Source organism: Diplotaxodon limnothrissa, linkage group LG5, assembly GCF_057381915.1.
Source record: "Diplotaxodon limnothrissa isolate DT_005_m linkage group LG5, D_limnothrissa_male_GT1.1, whole genome shotgun sequence".
Taxonomy (NCBI): domain Eukaryota; kingdom Metazoa; phylum Chordata; class Actinopteri; order Cichliformes; family Cichlidae; genus Diplotaxodon; species Diplotaxodon limnothrissa.
This window is the reverse complement of record NC_140600.1, coordinates 38,176,127-38,203,117: the sequence shown is the minus strand read 5'-3', so window position 1 is coordinate 38,203,117 and position 26,991 is coordinate 38,176,127. Positions and strand designations below refer to the sequence as shown.

General features: G+C 38.7%; 3 protein-coding genes across 3 annotated transcripts; 2 read left to right on the top strand and 1 right to left on the bottom strand.

Annotated features, from left to right (window-relative positions):
- Positions 1–324: 324 nt before the first annotated feature.
- On the top strand, positions 325–20,758 carry LOC146632822 (uncharacterized). The gene is made up of 5 exons (XM_085353592.1): positions 325–391; positions 1,068–1,194; positions 1,732–1,895; positions 9,839–10,030; positions 20,589–20,758. The coding sequence occupies exons 1-5, from the start codon at positions 325–327 to the stop codon at positions 20,756–20,758; spliced, it is 720 nt and encodes a 239-aa protein (XP_085209718.1).
- On the top strand, positions 13,003–14,929 carry LOC146632824 (uncharacterized). The gene is made up of 3 exons (XM_085353593.1): positions 13,003–13,318; positions 13,407–13,504; positions 13,732–14,929. The coding sequence occupies exons 1-3, from the start codon at positions 13,193–13,195 to the stop codon at positions 14,369–14,371; spliced, it is 864 nt and encodes a 287-aa protein (XP_085209719.1). The 5' UTR covers positions 13,003–13,192; the 3' UTR covers positions 14,372–14,929.
- On the bottom strand, positions 15,307–17,479 carry LOC146632823 (uncharacterized). Its single transcript, XM_085354771.1, has 3 exons — positions 16,794–17,479; positions 16,342–16,477; positions 15,307–16,059 (listed from the first exon to the last, which is right to left on the bottom strand). Exons 1-3 carry the CDS (start codon positions 17,387–17,389, stop codon positions 15,307–15,309), a joined length of 1,485 nt encoding a protein of 494 aa, XP_085210897.1. The 5' UTR covers positions 17,390–17,479.
- Positions 20,759–26,991: the final 6,233 nt, after the last annotated feature.

The window sequence follows — 26,991 nt, the reverse complement described above, 5'->3', positions numbered from 1 at the left end:
TCTGCTCAATAACTCACCGGAAAAAGACGACAAGAGGGAAGAATAACTTCCGCTCGTGTCTGCAGCCTCGTCTCTTTAAACATTTCTGTTAACAATTTCTTAAAAGACTTTTTGTTCGCAGCTCGTAACCGTGTGTAATGATGTGTTTACAGACCCGTGATTCTGCACAGTCCGTGGAATAAGTGTGTCAGTGGGCTGGAACACGACCTGAGTGAGGCGGCTTCGTGTATAGACGATCTGTGCAGCAGTCCGTGCGGAGCAGAGTAACTGTCGGGGAAGATTCCCGGGTCCGTGAGTGAATCCGGGAAAGTTTTACACACGGACATGGCGTCAGGCCTGTGTTCTGCTGCCGTGTTGGCTCTGTTTGTGATCCTGTCCCCTTGTGTATCCGGTAAGTTTAATTATGTTCATCCTTAAACGGCCGCTGTGTTTTCTTGTAGCCGCTGACCACCAAGCAGTCTGTGACGTTACTTCAGACCACGTTTAGGGCGAAGTCAGTGACGTAGCGTCTAATTATCCGAAAACTTTTCATTTTTATGACAGGCCATAAAACTCATCAAGACATGTTTTCTTTTGTTTTTTTTAAGTTACAGCTTGTGTTTTAAACCTTTTAATAACACTGTAGGATTCGTTTGTTACAGACCCATAAAAAAAGAAATGAAAGTCATTTAAAAATAATATACAATCAGTCAGTGTCAGTGGCTATTTTCACATGTTTTAGGTTATAGTTTTTATCCACTATATTCTGGTCACTCGAGCTGCCCGCTAATTAACAAGAAACGCGTGAACGATCATTTAGCAGCAGTACAAACTACATCCTTCAGAGTGACCACCAAGTGGAAGCAGCAGGGTTTCAAACTCAGGGCTGAGCATAGATAAGTGTGTGAAAACATCACCTCTGTACAGCGTAGTACACTTTCAAGAGCTACAGTGACAGTGAATCACCAATTCCCTAAAAGTCAAAATGTTGCAGTGCTGAAAAGTTAATTTTAATAACTAATTGATTGACCTGAAATGAGCTAACTTTTGCTGCCCCTCTCTGATTTTCTCGGTCTGCTCTGTTACAGCAGGGGACGACTGCCTGGCCTACAGTGGTAAGGAAGCCCAGGAATGCCATAGAGGCTTTTGCTGTGGGGACTGCAACAGCAGATATTGTTGTTTAGATCCGTCAAAACGCTTTGATGAAGAAGAGTGGTATGTTTTCATTTTCAATCTGCAATCCACAAAAAAACCTGCATTTAGCTAGTTTGTGTAAAATGAACAATTTCCTATTTTAGAAAGTGATTTCTTTTTAAGTCTCTCTTTTCTCCCAGTATAAATGTGTTTAAGGCCACATTTAAGCTGTTAAAAAACAGGACACAATGTCTTCCTGCGCACGGCCATCAGCATAAAGCCAAAGTGCACTAGACTGAAACGAAGGCCTTCATTCACATAACATTCATCAGTGTGCTGCTTTGCTTACTCGCTGGAGGACTGACAGGGTATCTGGGTAGAAAAAGGGCTTTTGCATGCTGTGTGCTGGTTGTTGGAAGATAACACACCTACACCTGTTTTTCAGTCAGTGTTGCAAAAAACGTAGCAGACACAACTATAGCATGAGGAGTTGTTGCATAGTTGGAAGTTTTGAAAATCGACAGTAAACAGACCGTAGCCTAGCTGTAATACTTTGTTTTATTTTTGTTTTTTTCCTATTTTGTTTTGGGCATAATCCCTACTTTGCTTCTTTTTCAGCAGCAAAGATCCTGAAAAAATTTTTCAGGATCAGTTAACTGCTTTCAACAACAAAACATTACTCATTCTCATTGTTGGCATGAGCATCATCCCCTTTGTATTCCTCATCTTCTGCTGCTGCGTCTGCCCCAGCTGCTGCCTGTACAAGCTGTGCAACAAACGTGGTAAGTATTACTAGAACTAGTACTTTAATTTGGGTGATGCTTTTTTGACTGTACTCTGTTGTGAGCAAAGACAACTTTCGTCATTCGTGTGAAACTTCTGGAAGGCACCTTTACATTTACTACAGTTGGTGCATTGTAATGTAAAGTTATTGCAGTCAAAAAATATTGGCAGTTACAGATACATGAACAGATTCTCACACGCTTTCTCTGATGACGGATTTTACTTTACTCAAACCTCAGCGGACACAAAGTATAGTCAAGGCTTTAGATATAGATCTGAAGGCTGTTGTTTTGTGCCTTTTGGCATTTACAGAATATTTCAAAACACAATTTTCATGCATTGATGCCTTAAACTTAAGAGTAGGCACTGTGGCATGACGGAGTTTAAGGCACCTCATTTGTTTCTATAGTGGCTAAAAGATAAAACCCTATGAAAATGCGAATTAAACGTTCATCAGTAGCTGTTGACTTTCTTTTTTTTTTTTCTTCTCGATGTCTTTTATCAGAGATGAAAAAGTCCACAAAGACAATAATGTGATTATCTTTACTCACTGGTAGGGCTGCAACTAACGATTATTTTCATACTCGACTAATCTTAATTCCTTCGATTAGTTGACGAGTCAATGATTATTTAAACAAATCTCTGCTTCCTGTCGGCAAAACTTCTCATTCTAGTCTTCAGTAACTCAGCTGCTGAAACCTGTGAAACGTATCCGTCTTCTAGAACAAACCTGTTAGTCAACTAGAAAAGACGGCTGAGTTCCTCTGAATAGAGCCATATTCACAGTAAGTCGGAGCCTTGCAGGACAAAACATGTCAAACACTGAAAAAGATTAGTGATGCTGGATTTCACCTCCTGCCTGTGTGATGCAATATGCAAAAACCTAAAGTGCCCGGCTCAGTCAAATGAATGAAGTACTTGGAACACTTCATGTGAACAAGGACCTACAGTATTAGTGTGAGTCTGACATTTGGGTGATTTCTCATACATTGCAGTGATTGACTGGTGAGTTGGAGCATTTGTCTGAGACCATGAGGGCCTCGTTTGTAGACTGTTGGCTCACCTACCACATGACTTTTATTACCTCAGCAGTTTGGTCTGACAAGAAACAAAACAACTGAGATACAGAGCCTCCCCTGACCTAATGTTTCAGAATCACTGCAGTATTGGAGGCTTTGTAAACTTTTCAGCTCCTCATTGGTGTTTGATTAGGATTAGGTTACTCACTACAGCCTGTACATACTTATAGTTATAGAATATTCACAACATACTTCATACCGTGTACATTATAACATACCATAATAGACCCATTTCTGTAATATACTCACATATCTATATTATTGCTAATATATATTGTAATATATCTATATCACTAAAGCACTTCTGGATGGATGCAACTGCATTTCGTTGCCCTGTACCTGTGCATGTGCAATGACAATAAAGTTGAATTCTATTCTATTCTATTCTTTTGCCTTCCATTGGTGTTCTTGGTGAGCGTATATGCCACAGGGCAATGAGTCAACACGTCATCAGCGATAATTGGTGTTTAGAGTTTGTGCCTAAGTTTGATGCTGGTGTGATTTTTGGGGTCATGTCTTTACTTGATTTTTGCTTCTGCTTACTCTGAGTGCTTTAAATTCCTTGAGCTCAGCCGTATCAATTTTTCAAATACCAACTTTAAGGCGCTCAGAAACAGCTGTGTGGGGCTTTGAACTCTAGCATCTTTATTTTGTTTTTTGTTTTTTTCTCAAATGACATGAAAAGATCAGAGCCAGCAGTTAACTGATCCTACTGAGTATTGTCTCTGTAGCCAGAGAATCATTGTCAATATTTCAAACCTGTTAGACACAGCATAGCTGTAATTAGAGCTGGGCGATAGAACGATAACGATATGTATCGCGATATAACTTTTACTCGATAGAGAAATTAAGCTATCGCGATAGACCTCGCCGCTCTTGTCCTCTTAAAAAAAAAAAAAAAAAAAAAAAAAAAGGTCAGCCGATCCAAATTAAGTAGCGCAGAGCCGAACCAATCACAGCCGCAGCGTCACGTCGCGTGACTTGTTACGTACAGCACAAGTGCCAAGCCGCACGTGTGTTTGTTTGGGAAGCAGCCAGCGGGTAATGGAGCCAGCGCGTAATGGAGGAAATGAGTGTGCCGACTGGAAAAATCAACCGAGCGTGACCGAAGAGAAAACGGATGATGGTTCCAATGCCGGAGAGATTGTCGAACGGAAGAGCCAAAGAAGTTCCGTAGTGTGAAGGTATTTCGGCTATTTCAAGTCTGACAAAAAACAGAGTAGCGTGCACTGTAAATTGTGCCGAAAGCAAGTCTGGAAATACAATAAACTGGTGCATGCGTCACACTGTGCGCCACGTTATTGTTTCGGTGAAATGAATTTCTACAATACTGTTACTGTTAATTCTTCTCTCTGCAGTGTTTAAATGCTTACATATACACACAGTTACTGTCCCTCCAAACATACGACTCGGTTCTGCTTCTATGCCCCAGCTTTGTTTACTTTTTCCCACCGAGGCTTCTAGACTTCTGATTGGCCAACATTTCTGCACGGTTAGGAATCTAGCGCCACCTGCTGCTTTGGCATGTTCATAGCAGCGTTTTCCTTCATTTCTGCCTTTACGTGTGGACGGGATTATTTTTTAAAACGAAAACGGAAAATCTCCGTTTTCAAAAATACCCGTGTACGTGTGGACGTAGCCTCAGTCTCTGACTGGAAGCGCTAATTCATCATTCGGCTTTTGTCAGACTAAAGTAACTGTTAAAACTGTTTGAAAAGCTAAGCTATACAACAAGGAGAGATTGAGAATTTCCTTTTAGTTCTCAGTTTATTTGATATTGACAAAAGTTAGTCAGTTTTGTCTGTTCTTCTGTAACACAAACTAAGATTTATATTTAGAATTAATATTTTGTTTCTAAGTGGAATTGACAATTTAGTCTGTTTCATTTGTTCTATTTTGAAACTTAAACGCTTTAGCGGCTGCCTTTTGTGTAGTTTGCAATATTTGCCTTTATTTATCTGAAAAAGTCTCATGTTCCTTAAGTACATCTACCCTGTTGAACTTATTATGGGAAATAAATATTTAAATAAAAACAAGCTGCTGATTATTTCACATTTTACTTGTGAGCAACAGCACATTTAAATCTTACAAATATAGTTATTTGGCTTATATCGTGATAGATATCGTTATCGCCTGAAATGAAAAAAACATCGTGATATGAAAAAATCTCATATCGCCCAGCTCTAGCTGTAATGATTCTATTATCCCCAGTCAGCCGATATTTACGAGGAGCAATAATAGTAGCAATAATGCTAATAGCAATAAGGATTATGTAATGCTGGATAAAATGCAGACTAAGATTTTATAGATTTTAATAATGAACGGGAATTTTGTTTGTTTTTTTACAGTTGTTATTTTCAGTAGGAATTTGAATACCATGTACTGTGCAAGGAAGCCTTGTGTTTTCATCACTTTGTCAATTCTTGACAGTAATGAAATTGCAAAACCCCTAAGGCTGCACAATTATAGCCAAAATGCTAATCCTTATCATTTTGCCCAATCTTAGGATTACTATTATCACGATTAGTCAATATAAACTAAATTAGGCCTTAAAATATTCATAATAAATTTAGAGACATCACATAACACAGATTTCATGTGCATGTCATGCTGTGATCCTGCTACTTTGCAAATATGTGTGCCGTAATAAAGCTGTTACTCATCATTCATTTAAATTCAGTGCCTCTCTTTGAGCAAAAAAATTACGTCAGTTTAAAGAAAATTGTACAAAAACTTAATGCAAAATTACATCAACACAGCCCTGCTTTCCCCATTGTGCTATATTCTTCTTAAATAAAACTTAATTGCAGACAAATAAGATATTTATTCATTTCCTAAAAGTAAAATATAAATTCTTTCACTCCATTCTTGGCATCTGCGTGATGGAAACTCATAGCAAAGTACTCAACCGATCTTAGAGCTTAATCTCTTTCCCCTTGGATGCTTTGCATATAGTGCCCGCATTGGCACTTTGGAAAGGTTATTCCCATGTAGGGCTGCTCGATTATGGCAAAAATGATAATCACGATTATTTTCACTGAAATTGAGATCACGATTATTTGACGATATTTATTTAACCCTTTAAGACCTAAATGGTAAATGGTAAATGGCCTGTATTTATATAGCGCTTTACTAGTCCCTAAGGACCCCAAAGCGCTTTACATATCCAGTCATCCACCCATTCACACAGTGGTGATGGCAGCTACATTGTAGCCACAGCCACCCTGGGGCGCACTGACAGAGGCGAGGCTGCCTGACACTGGCGCCACCGGGCCCTCTGACCACCACCAGTAGGCAACGGGTACCATAGAACCAAGTCCACCAGAGCTTATATTATTTTTTTTACATGCTGTAGTGCCATTTGTGGGAGCATTTCAAGTTGCTATACATCAATACAACTGTTATAGCCCATATTTTAATAATATGTATGCATTAAGTCCATAGTAATTACATAAATTGCAAAAAAGTGCAATAAACTACAAAAAAAATTGAAAATCGCTTTTGTTTTGTTTACATATATTTCTACTTGGAGAAATTTTAAGAGGTTTATCCCTCAAAACTTTAAATACAATAAAGTTGCAAAAAATAGTTTCCCACCACAGGAAATTTATTTTGAGTGTCTTCATAGTTTTATTTTGGAGATACAGTTTTTATATACTGCAGGAAAAACAAAAAACAATCTTATGATGCAAATTTGCAAAGAAAACAGCAAGTGCATCATTTCACTGTGGGAAGTGTTACGAACAGCTGATGGATCGGCAAAGCCTGTTTCTGGAATATTATGTTTTTGTTCCTGCAAGCGCTTTTTATGCAATTTTTGCAAAGCTTTATGTGGAACGAAACCGTGACCGAGGACAAGCTGATGGCATCAGATGTAAGTACAACTCCTCCGGTTTCATATGCAAAACAAATTATTGCGCTAGCTTACACGGTTCAGGTTCTACAGGGATTTAAAAATAGTTACACAACACGAAGCGTGCTGCTCTGACCGGCTTTAAAGGGTTAACAATGACTTTAAAAAATAATATAAAATAGTGTGCAACACCACTGAAGTTTTTTTACCTCTCTTTTCAACCAACAGCAGTCACTCTCTCCTCTCCAAATAACTTCTGCTTAGCTTTCCGAGCTTCCCTCGGGTCCTCTTAATCAGCGGTCTCCAACCTTTTTTGCGCCACGGACCGGTTTATGCCCGACAATATTTTCACGGACCGGCCTTTAAGGTGTCGCGGATAAATGAGGGAGGGGCTAATAATCGGCTCAGTCATTTTTAATGATCGTTGAAAGCCCAGATCGTAATCGTGATTAAAATTCGATTAATTGAGCAGCCCTATTCCCATGGATGTTTTATTCCTGCATGGCTCTTTAAAGACGTTTTCCCTTCTATTGGAACTCAGTCCTTGCTATTATAAATAGCAGTATTACTTCCAGTGTGGTTCCTGATGGTTTTAAACATGCAATTGTAAACCCTTTATTAACAAAAACCTGGCGCTGACCCCTCATTTCAAAAGTTCCATTCTTCTCAAAGTTATTGGAAAAAATAGTTTTTATCCATCTGAATATAGATACTAACGGTATGATGGAAGTTTTTCAGTCTGGTTTTAAACAGCTACACTCCACTGAAACAGCACTTTTACGTGTTTTTCTTTTTAGCTACTGATTGTGGAATTTCGGTCATCCTCGTGCTTTTAGATCTTACTGCAGCGTTTGATACTGTTGACCACAATATTCTTATCTCCCATGTGGAACACCTGGTTGGCATCAAAGGTGCTGCACTGAATTGGCTTCATTCATATTAGAGTCGCAGAACTTTCAGTGTTAATGTTGAAAAAGTCCACCTCAGCCCCATTTTCTTGTGAGGTGCCCCAGGGCTTAATCCTTGGCCCTCTTCTTTTTTCATTATAGGCTATTATGGGCAAACTTTCTGTTTTTAAATGTGCTATATTACCTAAAGCCTTAATTACTTACCTTGGCCAAATGAGATTGTGCTTCTTTGTGAGCTCTAGCGATACCACGAAGAGCTGTACAGGTTCGCTTTTATGTACATCTGAGTTGATGTTGGGTGATTAACCTTAGCAACAATTGCATTTTTTTTACTTCACCTTGCAGGTGTGTTTTCAGGTGGTTGAATAAGTTCGCTGTGCTGCTTTGTGGTCCTGACACAAATCTACAGCACTCTTCGCAGATGATTTCTTCTTGGTTAACATGATTGTTCTAAATCCAAAACAGCAGACCTGCTTTTGGAAGCAAGCTCGCTTTCTGCTGCTCCAGACATTTGATTTTTGTTTTGACCGTCTGTTGCCTGTCTTTGATGTAGTGTTACTCCTCCGGGCTACGATGCAGTGAACAGCTGTGATTGGCGCACAGGCGTAAGGTGTAGCGCTGGGATTTTGGAGTGCTCAATTTGCTTTGCGATCTGTTGGAGAAGCATGCATTTTCAATGTCATTCAAATAATTCTACATTCCTAATCTCCACCCCTGCCCATCAAATGATTGCTGAATTTGCTTTTTTTGGTCCCTTCTACTTGGGACAAAATTTCTTTTTTATTTAAATAAGCAGGCTGTGCCTTGCCTGTGCTTGCCTGTAGTTTCTAGTGTTGTTTTTACGATGTACATGAAATGTGATCGGTGCAAAGAATCTGCAGATCTACCTCTGAGCAGTAAACACTTAGGTTGCTGTGAGGATTTCTTGTTGCTTGGTTGTGACCAGCCCTATTAATAGGCTGTTGTTTTAAACATGTTAGTCAAAAACAGCTGAAAAACAGCTCAGATGTATGTGCAACCTACAATCACAGGTCCATCTACTTCTCAGGTTCAGAGCGTATCAGCATGTTCGGTGGCCTCCAAAGTTTATTCATCGCTAATGTTTGACTCATAAATGCATAATTGTCCTCACACATGAATGTTTAACTCTGAGTCTCTAGACTTTTATAAATAGACAATGTCTTAATCTTAATTTAACCCCCTTAGTGCTGGTTAGATCCCATGTGTTCATTTAACATGTACATATAGTGTTTATGTTTTTAAATCATTACTACTTGTTAGTTTTGTGTAAATGTGTTCATGTGACATGATAAAGAATGGGTTACTGTACATAACGTAATGTAATTACATGGAAATGCGTGACATGATTAAATTATGTTCAACCAACAGTTTGTCGTGTCAAATAAACACATTTCTATTTTGCAAACTGGTACTTTAGCTGACTGTTGTCAGTATTTACAGTCAACCATTTTTACATTTCCGACTTCCTGTCAGTTTGGTCAGCTCGTAAATGTTTTGCCGTTAGGGGAAGTCCTTCTGGCAGAGAGGCTACAATAAAGTGAGGAACACAATGTGGCATCTTTGGCTTAAGCCGCTGCATGATGGGATCAAATCCAGGAATGTCAGAGCTCCACCCTGTGTGACTCATTGTTTCCATGACAACCCCACGTCATTTACAGGAAGTGGTTGTGATGACACTCACTGTTTAAAGACACCTTGTTTTCCACAAGTTTTCTTTTTTCCTGTTCTAAGCAGTGCCTTTTCATTTTCACTGTACTTACGCAGAGATCAGTTTACACTCTGACGATGATAAAAATCTCTCAAAGAGTTTCTTTGAGTCTCTGTAAACTTCAAAAGTTTGCAATAAGCAAACGACATCATGTTTAGTTTCTTTGATGCAGACCTTAAGGAGAGGATGATAAATTATGTATCTTAACTCAAAGTGCACCATTTGCTCTTCTCCTTCCTTAAAAATTTATTTTTGAATCTTTATTAGAATATTACCTATAAATGACAATACACATTAAAGGTGTTTTGGATAATATGTAGCATGTTTCTCCATTTCTAACTTTTTGTTACTTATTTGCTTACACCTGTGATAGAGGCCACTACCCAGGTCACAATGGTCAGCAACACTCCTCAGCATCCAACGGCAGCACCTGGGCCCCCTGAATCCTACCAGGAAATGCCCCACCATCTACCCCAGCCTGGCTACCCAGCTCAGCCCATCCTCACACCGCCCTACCATGGACAGTCATTCACAGTTGGACCACCGCCATCTTATCAGGAAGCCAGTGAGTGTGGTTTATGATTTGCCTTGAGCTCTATTCCAGGAAGCAGGTTTAGCTAACAAGTCTGAGTTTGTTAACTGCGAGCTGAGAGAAACTCCTGTTTTCTGTTAGTTACTGGGAACAGACCCTGAGCTTCTCTCTGACTCCTCCCGTCCTGCTGGACCTGAACCACTTGTGTGACACACTGAGTCATTTTCTTATTCATAAAGTCGCTGTCAGCGTTCACAGCGTGGAAGTGTACATTTTTACAGAAACTAAAACGCTATGGGATGTTTTGGTATTTTGTGTAATTAACGTGAGAGCTTTGACAGCCATGAATAAGTGATGACAGCAATTACATCACTGTTTTATGATCAGCTCAGAATAAAATCTATATAGTCTATAACTTGGCCAGTAATGTTTTCAGACTGTCAGCCAGTTTCCTTGCAAAAGCTAAGACTTTTCTTATAACATGTTTGTCTCTACTGATGTGATTTTTACATTCATTAAAGACTCAGAAAGCTGCCTTGCTTTTTTCAGTTCAATGTGATAGTGCTATGGCTGTAAGAGCCATTATCTATCAGTGAAGACTGAAATCAGATTATAACAGATTAAACTGGGGAACATTTTTTCTGAGAATCTCATTATGCATTTCTATCCAGTAATGGCAGAAACACAAAAAAGGAAAAGAAAAAAGAAAGAAATGTTTAGAGAATAATTATTCAAACAACAAAATGGTCATAACCTGCTGTGAAGGCAGGTTTTCATTTAATAAACTGACCTGAAGGTGGAGTCTGTTGCTGTCTGGGTAACTAATATCACAGATCCATCAGTAAACTGTGTCTAATGAGTTTCTGTAGATTTTTATCATCAGTTCCTGGTTCCTACATTTTGTCCCTGTCAGGTTACAGCTGAATAATTAGAAAAGATTGATTTAAAAATCAAATGCAACATTTGGATTCCAGCTTTCCAGCAGACATTAAAAGTGATGATGAAAGAGGGACGATCAATATCCTGCTCAGCACTGAGTGGTCTTCATATTTCTCATGCTCTTTATTTACCTGTTGCCATGGTGAATCGTGATGCCACAACTCCATTGATCATGGCTTTCTTTCTTTACTAATGCAGATGCTTAACTCTGGGTGAATATACTCAAGGTTGATTGAACTAAATCTGATCAGCTGTTCTGAAACAGGAAACTCAGAGTTATCTCAAAGTGAATCAACTCAGTTTATTTTTAAACTTAGTTTTTTGTAAATGCTTCCTGGAAAAGAGGCCCGTATTTAACTAAAGAGAATATATTTGTTTGCAGAACCAGGTGAAAGGTAGGCTTTGAAACCCAAAACTGCGCATCTGTGGAAATATTAATAGTAGGGCTGCCACAAACGATTATTTTGATAGTCGACTAGTCACAGATTATTTTTGCGATTAGTCGACTAATCAGATCATCATCCATTGGACGCACAGCTTATTGCACCAGCAGCATCTGATCTGCTCTTATATAACTATCATTAGCTTACAGCTTTAAGTGTTTAAGGTCTGTGCTAACTAAAAATAAAGACAAGATGATAGTTTATTAAATTTTAATGAAATTTGCAGATTGTTTCGGTGAAGTTTAATAAACTCCTTGCTATCTAAAATATAACAGGACACCGGAGTATATTCTCGAGCATCTCACACTTCTGATAATCAGTTGTCTTCTTAATGTTTATTCAGCTGTGTAAAAACTTTTTGGCTGAGAAACTTTAAGCTCAGCCAAACCGATTTACTCAGGAACAAATAAAATACTAAAAAAAAAGCCAAACAATAACATTTTGAAGTTATCTAAGTGACTTGTATATGTTTAACCTGAGTAGCGAAAGATGGCAGTGGGTTTGAAAACGATCTGCCGGGAGTCCGGTGTTCTCACGGCGCTAGTGACCTAGCCCCCGGCTAGCTATCGAGCTAGTGGGTAACAGACGTCTCCGAAAACGTCGGAGCGCTTTTGAAAATATGTGGTGTCCTGATAAACTGAGCAGATATTTGAGGTTTACACAGCTACATTCTCACCTGAAAATATGCTAAACGTTTATTTTGTGACCCAGAAATAATAATGGACTACTTGCACTAACACTTCCGCGTTCTATGTAGTCCTGCCCCAGTGCTTCCGGTGCGGTTAAACCATGGCGACGTTCTACACTCGATGCCTACAAGAGCTCCCAAAATTGAACATCACCGATGTTCATCGGATTTGCAGAGTGACGACTACCCCCGCCAGCAAATTAGATAAAGGATTTAAGTTATATGCTGCATCATATATACACAACTACGAAGGTAAGAAAACGTAAATTAACCGACAAAGAAACGCTAGCTAACGTCAAATGCAAACACTACGTTACTCCGCTATGTCCTTCATTTGATGTCAGTTCTCTACATTACATGTTTTCTTAAACGGTGTTTTATGTCGTCCTAAACTATAGTTGAGGTTTTCTTAACTAATGTCACTTTTGTTGTTAGACACTGTTATAATGGCGTTAGGTAGTTGGCTAACTATGGAGGTAGTTAACTACCTAATGCTACTCTTGCTAAGTGTAAAATATATATGTTTAAGACATGCTGAAATGAGTAATACAGAAATAATGCTAATGGTACTTGTATCTTTATTCAGTGTCCAATAAAGACAGGTTGTCAGGGGAGGTCGGTGTGAGAGCCCTGTGCTACAGGTCGATGAGGAAGAGTGAGGCACCACACAGACTAAGTGTAGGCAGGAAGCTGTGTAAAGTTGTTAATCCCCGTTCTGTGGGGTTCAGTTCATTTAAGCATTAGTTAAGTTCATTCCTAAAGGCCCATCAACTTGAATGTTTTCCTTGTCTCCCTGCTTTATCACTCCTAATTTGACTAGTCAGATAGTTAAATCAACGTGTGTTTGGGTGATCAGAAACATTTGACAACAAGTTAATACTGCAAATATACACAATCTAAGTTATTACTGTTATCAAGCATGGTTAAGTTGTTTTAATAGGGAGAGAAGGAAACACTAAGCATTCAGGAGGGTACGTAACCATAACACTGAACTATGTTCCTGTTCAGCTCTTCCATGAAGATGTTACATTTTTAATTTTCGTTCTTTCTTCTTAGATTAAGCTTCTGGATTCATCGCCGGTGATACTGACACATAGCCAGTGCTCCTGTGTGGCAGGCGCTGTTATGTGCAATCACACAGTGGCATTGCTCTTCCAAACAGCACACTACTCACAACTCAGAGTGCCGGTTGTCCCCCCTGTGCATAGCTGCACAGAATCTGAACAGCAATGGCACAAGCCACGGACAGTGGTAATTTAAATGAGGTTAAAGTTTTTGAATTAGTCCATGTTTACATATGAACAGCAACACCATCCATAGTAAATGTGTCTTCTGTTAGGGTGTGAGGCCAGGACCCATCAACTCCATGATCTTCACTAAGCCAGTACCAAATAGGATGGCCCAGACTGTAATTACATTTGTAAAATTTGGTTTCATGTGTTACAAATGTATGTTGCTATTTTTTTCATACATACATGTGTCAGAATAGGTATTAATTTACATACAACATTACACTTTCTGAAGACGGCTAACTCAGTCATGTACATATACATCCCAGTCTCTAACTTATGCACCACTGTTTTACACCTTTTAGTTTTTAGTTTAGTTGTTGTTCAGTATAATAACCTTCTCCCTTACATTATTGTCATTGATGTTTTCTTTAGGAGTGGCTTCTACAGAGGCATGGTGGGTCCGTTACCAGATCCCTGCTTGTTCAGAATAACGGAGGCATATGCAAAATTTAATATTGAGGACAGGCCACTTGTGACCACAATGAACATGAGACCTGACAAGCCCCTTGTGGAAAGTGCCTTTGGGCTGGTGCAGGAGGGCAGTGTTCTGTCATATCAGCAGCCGGTTTTGACAACCCGGTACATCACACTACACCGCGATGCACCACCAACACCGCACTTGCCTCTGGAGGGGTATGACATCTTGCCATCAGATTGTGTGTTTGTGTGCTCAGAAGAAGAGCTTCTGCATCTGAAAAGCTTGTCTGTAACTCTGGAAATGGCTCACAAAATAGAGGAAGCTACACGTGAGCAAAGCTCTTCGTCTGAGTGGCATCAGCTCCGCAGGCCCAGAGTGACTGCCTCTAGGTTTCGGGAGGTGTGTCACGTCAGAGGCCAGAGCTCGGCCGAGTCACTAGCAGAGCGTATATTGAAGGGAACAAGGCAGACAGCAGACATGAGGAGAGGAACTGAGATGGAGCCTGCAATAGCAGCAGAGTATAGTAGGCTAATGAATGTTAACTACTCACCCTGTGGTCTGGTCATTCACCCCATTGCTTGCTGCATCTCCTGATGGTGTTGTTTTTGACCCCAATGAATACCCCCAGTTTGGCTTCGTCGAATTCAAATGTCCCAATGTACAAAACTTTATTGACTGCAAATATGTGCAGATGGAATGTGGTACCCCTAAACTAAAAAAGAGCCACGCATATTACTGGCAAGTGCAAGGACAACTGCTCATCAGTGGGATGCAGTGGTGTGACTTTGTTGTGTGGGCACAAGAGGACTACCTAGTGCAAAGAATATACATGGATACAGATGTGCACAATGCAATCAGAGAAAAGGCAGACTATTTCTTTTTTTACATATATATGCCAAGATACCTGTGTTTGAAAAAATGAACAGTGAAAACATAGCAAAAAGAAAAACAGATCCTTCAGGCTGGCTGGAACAAAATAACTGATGTTTTATTTTCAATATATTTCATGAATTCTTTTGTTGTTACATGTTACTTTTATGTGACATCAATAAACTGTTATTTAAGCAATGGCATCAATTTAATTTTTAAAAACACACATTAAAACGTTGAATTTGTGCAGAACTTATTTACATGGTAAGTATTTAAAACTCCATGCCTAGCATACTGATATACATTTAGACAATAACTGAACTGTAGAAAATGACAAATGGTATTTTTGATGTTACAAAAGTTCAATGTCACTTATGGTTTTAAAACGATTTAGTGATTTACTTTATAATTTTGATAAATAGTTTTGTTGAATCTGAATAGTAATAATAGTAGTATAATTAAACAGTATTATTAACATTAAACATTTGCAATGAATTTGAATTATCAATAACTGAAACTCAACTATCGGCACTCAAGTACCAGTTCTGTAATCAAGTATTGTCAGCTGAGAAGGAAGAAATGCAACTGTAGTGGCCTCAGCTGCAGGTCATTTTCCATAAGTTACTGGCACTGGTGTCTTGGGAAAAATCCATCTTGTCTCACTTAACCCATTTTTTAACTAATGCTGTGTTCTGGTAATTTGACAGCATACATGCCACTGCAAACAGTTGGTTGATATTATAAACATGTGACATGGTAATGATGCTATCAAAAAGTTTGTTCTGTTTGATCCTCCTAATGACTCGCTCCACATGTACCCTGAGTCTGGCTATGGCCTGCGTCTCCTTAACCTGGTATTCTGGCATCTGCTTCTGCTTAGATAGAAAAGGTGGGCAGTACACTTTGCATTTACAACAATCAGTGATTAGGAAGCCCTTATCTACCATCACTGCCATGTCTTCAGTCAACTTCTCAGCAATGCCTGATTGTTTGAATAGTTCCTTGTCACTAACCGAACCAGCATACAGATTAGAGATGAATGTCACTGGACCATGTGGAGCTATGCCAACCAGGGCTTTCATCGTACAGTGGGATTTGTACGAAGAGTACATTTCACTTTGGAGAAGTGGTGAGGATGGTGTCTGACACCTCAGCTCTGTACAGTCAAGGATCATCTGGGTGTCTGAGAAATCTTTGAATTCCTCAGGGAGGTAAGCTTGCACTTCTTCATGTGTAAGCCAGATGCACTGAGACCCCAGTGCAGTGGCAAGAAAATTTGTCCATGTTGCAATAATGCGGCTCACTGTGGACTGGTGTATGTTAAATCGGTGTGCCAGGTCCCTCTCCTTCAAACCAACTGACAGGAAAACCAGGAAAAGAAAAAACTCATCAATTGGCTGTAGCAGCTGCCTCTGGAAGGTGAAAACAAAAGGGAAAATGTTACTCCTTAAGCTATGAACTAGTAAAATTATTCTTTTCTTGGCTAAATGTTTTGTAATGGTTAGGCATACCATACTGTACCATGGGGTAAACAATGAGGTGCTGTAGTGCACAGGTGTATGTATGTAAAGGATACTGAGTCTAGCATACATACACCTGTGTATGTATGCTACTGTACATAAAGTAATGTTATTGTACATAAATACAATAACATTACACCTCTAGTTCTAACTACCAACAAACCCATAACCTACTGTTGATGTGCGTGCAGGTGTCAACACTTCTTCGTTCCGATTGGCAGCTGACTTGGCTCTTGAAACCCGGATCATTTTATAGATGCAAGGCTCAATCAAAACCCAGAATGCCATCAAATGATCATAGCTTGGAAATCTATTCACGAGAGAGACATACATTGTGTCAATCATTAATTAACATTACACACTGACATAAAAATAATGTGATCTGTGACAAATATGCTAATGGAATGCTGTATAAAATAGTCTGATTAAGAGTATTTGGTGTTGTATTTTACCTGTAGCATTAGGATATTGTTTAAATACTAAAGCATCTACATAAAACATACAATCAGCAGAGAAAAAGTAAATATCTATTTTGTTTTCATTAAGACTGGAAAAACTTTCTAAATTTAACTGATGGTGACCTTGGTATATTTTAAACAGTTAGCTTGAATAGAACTTAGATGTACCTGGTATAGAATCGGATGTCAGTGTCGGAGCCAGCAAAACGCTGTAACCCAAATTCTCGCTGGACACGTAACTCCTGTATTTCCTTCCTCAGAGTCTCCACGTCTTTGGACAGGTCTTCTGCAGCTGATGCAGATATGTCCAATGCAGATGGCTCAGGGACTGAGCAGTAGTCATGATCTCTTGTAAGACTGTGCTCTTCTTGATCGTCAGGAGGAACTAGTTCAGGGCGTCGCTCCGTTCTCTCCCAAACACTACGCCGCGGTGGTTCAACTTTATAGCCATTCCACTCAAAAAGTGTTGGTACAGCACCTTTAATAAGCCGCCTTCGACCACCGAGGGTTGTTGGCTCTATGAGTTGATCACTGGCAAAGTGTCTGCAGCAGACCCTGGTGTGAGAGGTAATCGTGAAATGATCCCGGCGTATATTTACCAGCCATTGTCTTCTCAAGTCGGAATGGGTCGGAAAGGCATGAAAACTTAGTATGCCGTTAAATTTGGCTGAAGCTGAACAAAGTGGGACACAGCAATGCTCGGAGTATTTCTTCTCCTGTTTTTGAAAATGTTCTGTTTTAAATACTTTCCTTTTTATACTCATTCTGAAGCGACATTAGCATAGCTACCGATAGATAAGCAAACGTACCGGAAACGCACAAGCGGTACTATTTGGAAACGGAAATACGTCACATGCCCTAGTGCAAGTAGTCTATAAGAGTAATATTAAAACTAACTAGCTGCCGCCAGGTTTGACTACATTGATCCCGAAGCCTAATAAGGACCTATTAATGATTGATAATTGGAGACCGATTAGCTTGCTAAATAATGACTATAAAGTATTTGCTCTAATTATAGCTAACAGACTTAAGATGGTTCTTGACTCTGTTATTGATGAAACACAATCTGGCTTTATGCCCAAAAGACACATAACTAACAATATCAGATTGGTTTTAGATGTTCTGGATTATTCTGACCTCATAGATTGCAATGGTTTCATATTATTTTTAGACTTCTACAAGGCCTTCGATACGGTGGAGCATGAATTTATATTTCAAGCTCTGGATAAGTATGGTTTTGGCTCTTACTTCTCTACAGCGATTAAAACATTATACCATAACAGTAACAGCAGTATTAAATTAACAAACGGTACTTCACCCAGATTTAACATACAAAGAGGGATAAGACAAGGCTGTCCCATTTCTCCATACCTGTTTTTGTTAATTGCCCAACTATTGTCTAACCATATGAAATCAAGCAATGTAAAAGGTATATCGCTAATTGGCAAAGATTTACTCATAACACAGTTAGCGGATGACACTACATTATTCCTAAAAGATGAACATCAAATCTCTATTGCTATTGACTCAATCTCTATATTTTCCAAAGCTTCTGGATTATACTTGAATATTCCTAAATGTGAACTTATGGCGATAAAAGACTGCTCGAAAACAGCTTTGTGTAACATTCCACTTAAACAAGAAGTTCGTTATTTAGGTGTCATAATAACCAAGAACCAGGAAAGTAGAATAACTCAAAATTTTTATCCTATTCTAGAGAAACTCAAACACAGATTTAATCAGTGGCTCTTAAGAGATTTGTCGTTAAAAGGCAGAGTATTAATAACTAAAGCAGAAGGCATCTCTCGTCTTACATACGCTGCATTGGCATTGCACCTTGATAAAAAGCTTATAAAAGAGGTTGATAAGTTAATTTTCAACTTTATCTGGAAAAATAGGACACACTACATTAAAAAAACAGTTCTTATGAACTCCTATGTCAACGGAGGACTTAATGTGTTAGATTTTAACACTTTAAATAACACATTCAAAATAAATTGGTTGAAGAATCTAATTACTAATCCTACTTCCATTTGGAATGCTATACCTGTGTTCATGTTTTCTAAGTTAGGTGGCACTGAATTTTTCCTTACTTGTAATTTTGATATTGATAAAATCCCGTTAAAGATCTCTGCTTTTCATCGTCAAGCTTTTTTAGCTTGGACCCTTATTTACAAGCATAACTTTAGTCCACACAGTTATTATATCTGGAATAATAAGGATGTTTTATTTAAAAGAAAATCTCTCTTCTTAGATAGTTGGTTTAGGAATGACATTGTTTTAGTCAACCAATTATTTGACTCAAATGGTATGCTTTTCTCCTATGAAGAATTTTGTTTACACTTCAATTTAGCTATAAATCGTCATGATTATACCAAAGTATTTGGCTCAATACCATCAGGGGTTTGTATGCTGTTTAAGAATCAACCTAATATCACTTCATTCCACAGGCCGTTGACATCTCCCATACAAACTTTTGTTGGCAAGATTTGCTTTTCTAAGCAATCTAAAAACAACAATAAATCGATTAGAGCTTTATTTCAGAGTACCATAACCACGCTACCATATGTTATTTTTTTCTGGAACCGGCTGTCAGATGGTATTATGTGGAACGAAGTTTGGAAACTCCCTAATCAGTTTTTAATTACCAACAAAATTAAAGATATTTCTTATAAATTAATACACAGAATTTATCCTTCTAAAGATTATCTTCAAAGCAAATTCAAATTAGACATTGATACAAGCTGTAGCTTTTGTAAAACTTCCAAGGAATCTACTACACATCTTTTTTGGTTTTGTAACCTTGTACAAGATTTTTGGCAGAGCTTATGTGTTTTTATTTCAGAAAATATATTTAAAGGATTTGTACTGTTTTGGAAATATGTTTTGTTTGGTCTGCACAAAAATCAAAAACAATTCAATTTTGATAACAGATATATGATTAACTTGTTACTTTTAATGGCTAAATTTCATATTCACAAGTCCAAATATTTAGGAAGACATCCCTCTTTCTATGTATTCTCCTTTGAACTTGTACAGTATCTTAACTCTATTAAGAACTCCACTACCCCAAAAGCTATAAAAACTATTGGTGTTTGTGAAAAAATCAAGATCTTTCAATCACTTTGTTCTTTGGCTTGATTAGTTACTTTCCCCCTAGCATGTTTCTATTGTTGTTTTTGAATGCTGTTCTTGTATTTGTTTATCTATGCATACAATTCTTCTGTAAGTACATCACCATTATTGTAATACTGCTTAATTCCATTTTGTATTGTACTGATGTTTAAATAAAGATTTTGAGAAAAAAAAAACAAAAAAAAACAAAAACTAGCTGCCGCCATTGTTGGAAACTGAGCTGGGCTGCGCTATGAATTCTGGGACACAGCTTCTTCTTCTTCTTCTTCTTCTTCTTCTTCTTCTTCGGGGTTTAACGGCAGCTGGCATCCTTGTAGATGCAGTGCTGCCATCTTCTGTTTCAGTCCGTTATTACACTCTTAAACCCTACTACTTATTCCTGCGTCTTTTGGGATCTTACAAAGCTTCAAACGACGCGTCGACTATTAAATCAGTCGTCGACGATTTTGATAGTCAACGTAATCGTGGCAGCCCTAATTAATTTGAAGCTCCTGACTCGGGGGGGGAAGGAGCTTCAATGTACAAAATATTTCTACAGAAGTTCATTTAGCCTCTGAGGCAGAAGCTTGTTTCTGTGAGTCATGTTGTGTAAAATACTGCGACTGGCTAAAGTAAAGGTGATGAATCTGCGTCATCAAAATATACAATATATATATATATACAGAAAAAAATATACACAGTAAATAAACACAAATAAACACATCCATTACTGCCAGAGACTTTTTTTAATATAATATTTCTTCTTATGCTACAGAACTTCAGCTGTGGTTACTTTTTTAGTGCTGTCTGCATGTTCAGTCTCATGTAAGCTCTTTTTTCACTTTCCAGTCAGTCCTGCCTATCCTCCGATGCCTTATGGCCAGGCTGCGTTCATGCCCCGGCAGCCAGCATACCCCCAGCCACCGTGCCCCCAGCCGAAGCCCAGTGCTCCACCTGCAACTCCAGACTTTCTTGCTCAGCCTGCATATAATCCAGGTTTTGCTTCATCACCACACTAGGCTGGATCGTGGACATCAGTACAGCCCCAGGAAGTGCTTTGAGCCTTTTTCCCTGTACTCGCATGTAAGTCACGTTACATGGGAACAAAGTGCAATATTTATCATTTCAGGAATACATATATATTAGTTTAGCCTTAATGTTGCTTTCACTGATATATGGCAGTGACCTGTGTCATGTAACTTCATGCTCATATCAAGCTTGGTGGTCTCCCCTCTTTTAAACTTGGATAGTGTTACTGAGTCCATGTTATGATTTCCTCTACAGAACTGTGCTAAGTGATAACAGATATTGATTTTTTTTTTTCCTTTGTGCTTTTGTGTAAAGCAATTTTTCCGGCTTATCTCACTATTTAAATTCTATTATGGAAAATGCAGTGCCTTTAGACAACTATTGTGATTTCCTGCAAATATGACTTTCTTTGATGATTTAATTGACTAGTTTTACATTGAGAAGTTTGAATTGTTAATTTGCTGACTCTGTCTTTTCCCGAGTGTTCCGTTTCCTGTTCTAAAACACTCTCTAAATCTTTTAGCGATGTTCCAGTAATGATTCAGTTTTACATAAAGTCCCAGCTTTGTTAAAAACAGGACTGAGCCAAAATGCACTGCGAGGTTTACCAAAGGAGTCTTTTATGTTCAGTGAACTAAACATCAACTTGATTGACGCGTGTTAAATATGAGAAAGACTTGTGCCTACAAAAAGCATGCATGGAACTTAAAAGAAAAATATTTTAAAGCATTTTATCTCATTTTATTCTATTTATTGATCCATTTGAGTCACAAAATGTTGTCACATTTACTCGGCTATCTTAATAACAGCTTCACTCAAATGAGCCTTGATGTTTTGCAGCGTGCAGTTTTTTTAAATGCTGCCATCGAACCTGTTAAATGTTATTAGAACACGAATATTTCTTTTTTTTGTTGTTATTGTTTAAAGTGCCCCGTACGAGTGAGGGTTTGTTCGTGTGTTGTTTCACTGTTGTTATGGAAAAAGAGCCATCACTTCCGCTTTCTGTTGACTGAAGTTACTTGAACATCATTTACAGATGTGACCTTTTTCTTGTGCATCTGCTGACCCAGCAGTACAGTCACAAACTCGTGTGCCAGTTTACATTTTGATGTTCTGTGAAAATCTCATCATCTTTCTTTGTTTAGACTCTTACATTTCAGTGTCGCTTCTCTGTAGACCCCATCTGCCAGTTAATGAAAGGGATGCAAGGTCACATGTTTGTAGTTTAGACCATTGATGTAAGAAGTATTTTAATCCAAAAACACTTTGTAGTATGCTTTCCTTTTGTCTAAACTGTGTATGTAGGAATACTGTTTATTTGTTTTTTTTATATATTTTTGGTTAGTCATATTTCAATTTTGTGAAGAAAAAATACTTTATTGTGATGTTCATTAAAGTGTATGTTTTCTTTTTTCCTCAGTTTTTGGTTCTTGAATATTATTAATGATGGTCATACTGCAGTGTGTTTATTCATAATGCAGTACATGAATGATAGCAGATGAATTAGGATGTTAATGTGTGCATGAACTACACACATTTCTCCCACTGCATCTCTAAGAGAAAAAAACGGTAATGGAAAGTGTTTCTCTCTCGCTCTCTCGCTGTCTCCCTTTTTCTTGTCGATATTTCCTGTGTATTTTTCTGGTTTTGAGGATTTTTTTTTTTCTATTGGTGATGCTTGAATATACAGTGGAACCCCGACTTACGAAATTAATTCGTTCCCGAGGGTCTTTCGTGAGTCGAACATTTTCGTAAGTCGAAGCACCCATCGCGCGTTTTGAGTGAGGCGATGCTGAACGATAGGCTATAGGCTAATTGCTAACTAGTACAACAATATGTCGTTCAAGTGGAACAGCGAAGTGCAAGTACGGAAGCCAAGGGGTTGTCACATGATTCGGAAGGCATTGTGGGCATTGTAGGCTCAGCCAATCAGATCCAGTGGATTTCGTTACGCGGGCATTTTGCCGTAACACGGGCAGAAATATTGCCGTTCAGAGCCTTCGTAACTTGAATTTTTCGTGAAACGGGGTATTCGTAAGTCGTGGTTCCACTGTACTTTTAATTGCATTTAATACATGTTTGTTTTTTTCTTTGTACAGTGGCGTTTTGGACAGAGTGATTTCCAGAGACGATGCATTTTTAAAAACATTTTAAAATGTTTTAGTGTACATATTTAATCCATTCATTCTACGTACTTATTGTAAAAACTCCCACTGCTAAATTTATCCAGAGAAAGAATTATCTCAAAGGTTTTAAGGCTTAAACAAGCTTTATTTGTATAAGAAATTACATTTTTGTAGTTTGTAGCCTTCCTCTTGTGGATGTACTGGTGCGTGATGTAAGTGCATGTTTCAACATAAGCATATCAGTAAGTCAACATTTGCTTGTGTAGCTAGGTGGAGAAATGATGGGTAGATGATTCTCCTGTCCACTAGTGGGCGATAGCATGCTTTGAGCATCTTCTGTGGTTAGTAGCTGAAGGGGGACAAAAAGGACAAATACCTGGACAGGAAACAGGAAGTCCTTTTTTTTTTTTTTTTTTATTAGTAAAATTAACATACAAACAAAATGCACCATATATTACACATTCAGAGAATAGACATTCCTTACATATTAGCAACTTTCATATATAGGAAAAACAAAATATAAAGATGGGGTCACATAATTTAACAGATTATTAACTCACTAAATCAAAATCTTCCACAAAGGAAACAAAAAGAGCAGCCTTTTTCTTTTTAATTAAAGTCAAAGATTTAACCAACAGGTTTAAGTCGTTTTTTCCAGTAAGCTAGTGTTGGTTTGGTCTTAAAAAAAAACAACATTTATGTATAAATTGCTTGCACAAGATTAATAACACATTGACACCATAATTAGCTTTCTTTTCTTTCAAAAACACTCCAAACATTACCATATTTAAGGTAAATGGGGGTAATTTGAATCCCACTGGAATAAAGCCAGGTATGAAAATCCAACCAAAAAATTTGTTTAAAATTGCACAAAAATAATAGATGGTCCAAATCCTCCTCTTCTGTTTCACAAAATACACAATTACCAGTTTCTATTTTGAATCTATCACCAAGGAGTCTATTTGTCGGGTAAATTTTATTCAAGATTTTAAATTGGACTTCTTTCCCTTTAGGAGGGATAGGGAAGGTGATATAATCAGTTCTTATTCTTTCAATTTCTTCCCTTTGGAAATCTTTTAATATGTAATTACGTCTAAGTAAATTTGGGGAATAAAGACTCCTTAATGAAGATCTTAGAAACTTATTATTGCATTTAACATCACAAAACCGAATACCATCTATATATAATTGCCTTAACTTGGGGGAGAATATATTATATCATTTACAACTATGTTTTTAAGTGACAATGGAATGGATTTTATAACCCAATTAAATTTACTTTTAGAACATTGGATATTAAATTTTTGGCAAAAATCTTGATGTCCTAAAACATGTCCTTCCTCATCTACAAAATGGGCAATTGCCCAAACACCTTTTGATAACCAATCTTGAATAAAAATAGATTTTCTGTTCGGAAGTCCTTTTGTTCCTCTCAACCAGGCCAAGGAAGAGGGCCAACACCAGTGGTTGTGGTGTTTTGCTGCCCTCTGCTGATCTGTTTTGTCTTTAGGAGTGTTTGTTGAAATTTTACCCACATGCAGTTCTGTCAAACTCTTTCATTTAAATCTACAAAAATAGTTACTGAAAGTCAGAAAATATTTTATCAACTGAACGAGGAGTCAAACATTAAAACTGAAAGCTTTTATTTGTACTAACTGTCTACACAGAACAGATTTTGTGTACAAAAATCAGAGGAAACATTTAGATGTAAACATGGTTGCTATACACACTCTGCTGCAGCTCTGCCTCTGCCAGCCATACACATCAACAAACAACTCCAAACACAGGACTCTACACAGATTTTAAGCTGGCGAGGCGTGATGCAATGGTGCACAGGTGCCCCCGCACACATTCCTTTCAATTTTGCTGCTCTATAGTAGATGTTTCGACCCCAATTCTCTCATAATTACACCAGGCCTTTTAAACTGTTAAAAAAAAAAACTTAATTTGTAATGATGGTCTGGGCAGTCACAGATTTAGCTCAGAATCAATATAGACTAAATAAAATAATTGACTAATATTATCCCGGATTACAACTGAAACAATTCAATAGTTTTAGATATAAATCTTCTCAGCTTTTAAGATTAGGATGACTTAATTTTCTCTTTACTAAAAACTGTGTTTTGTGCTGGATCAGGTGCTGGGGTCAGTTACTAAGTAGGGTAAGTGCTGGTGGATGGTGCGATCTAGTGGTTTACAGCAAAAAACAAAAAGGAGGCGAGTCGTTGAAGGTTAAAATGGTTTGTTTGCTCTGGTTTTCATTATATGATACTTGGTCAGTTCTAAGACAAAAAGCTTTTAATTGAAAGCAGTTATGAATAAAACCCATTCTGATCCCTGAATTCTGGCGAACATGAGGCAAGTGATGATTTCAGCTGACCAGTCTTCATGAACTATTCTAATTTTGATGAAACTGAGCTGCTATGAACTGAAACTGCATCAACTATCAAATGTAATTGTCAGAGTTCAAATGTTATATTATCTCTGTTATACGTGACCTCAGTGTGTGGGTCCAGTCATCATTTATGTTATGTTATGTGTGTTTTTATGTTAGCATCTTTAACCTGCTTTCTCACTTCTCTGATTTGTTCTCACTGCTGAACAAATCAGAGAAGGCGGAGCTTGGTGTTTAACAGCTGGTGTCAGGGTCTATTTCTCCCGATCTGCACCTGCATACCTATTTTATATTTCTGTTGCATTTAAAGCTTCATTTAGGTTGAGTTGGGATTCAGCGGCACTTCTGTTTTGGTTTTAACGTACACTGAACAAAAATATAAACGCAACACCTTTGTTACTGCTCCCATTCCCCATGGGATGGACGTAGAGACCTAAAATTCATTCCAGATACACAATATAACCATCCCTCCCAAACAGTGGTCACAAATCAGTCCAAATGTGTGGTAGTGGGCACATCTGCTATATTGAGATAATCCATCCCACCTCACAGGTGTGCCACATCAGGATGCTGATCTGACATCATGAGTAGTGCACAGGTGTACCTCAGACTGCCCACAACAAAAGGCCACCCTGGAATGTGCAGTTTTTTGCACTATTGGGGGTCTGGGGACCCAGAACCGGTCAGTATCTGGTGTGACCACCATTTGCCTCATGCAGTGCAACACATCGTCGCATGGAGTCTATCAGATTGTCAATTGTGGCCTGTGGAATGTTGGTCCACTCCACTTCAATGGCTGTGCGAGGTTGTTGGATATTCGTGGGAACTGGTACACGCTGTCGTATACGCCGGTCAAGCACATCCCGAACATGCTCAATGGGTGACATGTCCGGTGAGTATGCTGGCCATGCAAGAACTGGGACATTCTCAGCTGCCATCTGCCCTGAACAATGTGAACCATGATTCATCCGTGAAGCGCACACCTCTCCAACGTGCCAGACGCCATCGAATGTGAGCATTTGCCCACACAAGTCTGTTACGGCGATGAGCTGGAGTCAGGTCAAGACCCCGATGAGGACGACGGGCATGCAGTTGAGCGTCCCTGAGACGGTTTCTGACAGTTTGTGCAGAAATTGTTTGGTTGTGCAAACCAATTGTTCCAGCAGCTGTCTGGGTGGCTGGTCTCAGACGATCTTGGAGGTGAACCTGCTGGATGTGGAGGTCCTGGGCTGGTGTGGTTACACGAGGTCTGCGGTTGTGAGGCCGGTTGGATGTGCTGCCATATTCTCTGAAACGCCTGTGGAGACGGCTTATGGTTGAGAAATGAACATTCAATGCACGGGCGACAGATCTGGTTGACTTTCCTGCTGTCAGCATGCCAATTGCACGCTCCCTCATTGCTTGTGGCATCTGTGGCATTTTGCTGTGAGACAAAACTGCACATTCCAGGGTGGCCTTTTGTTGTGGGCAGTCTGAGGTACACCTGTGCACTACTCATGATGTCAGATCAGCATCCTGATGTGGCACACCTGTGAGGTGGGATGGATTATCTCAATATAGCAGATGTGCCCACTACCACACATTTGGACTGATTTGTGACCACTGTTTGGGAGGGATGGTTATATTGTGTATCTGGAATGAATTTTAGGTCTCTACGTCCATCCCATGGGGAATGGGAGCAGTAACAAAGGTGTTGCGTTTA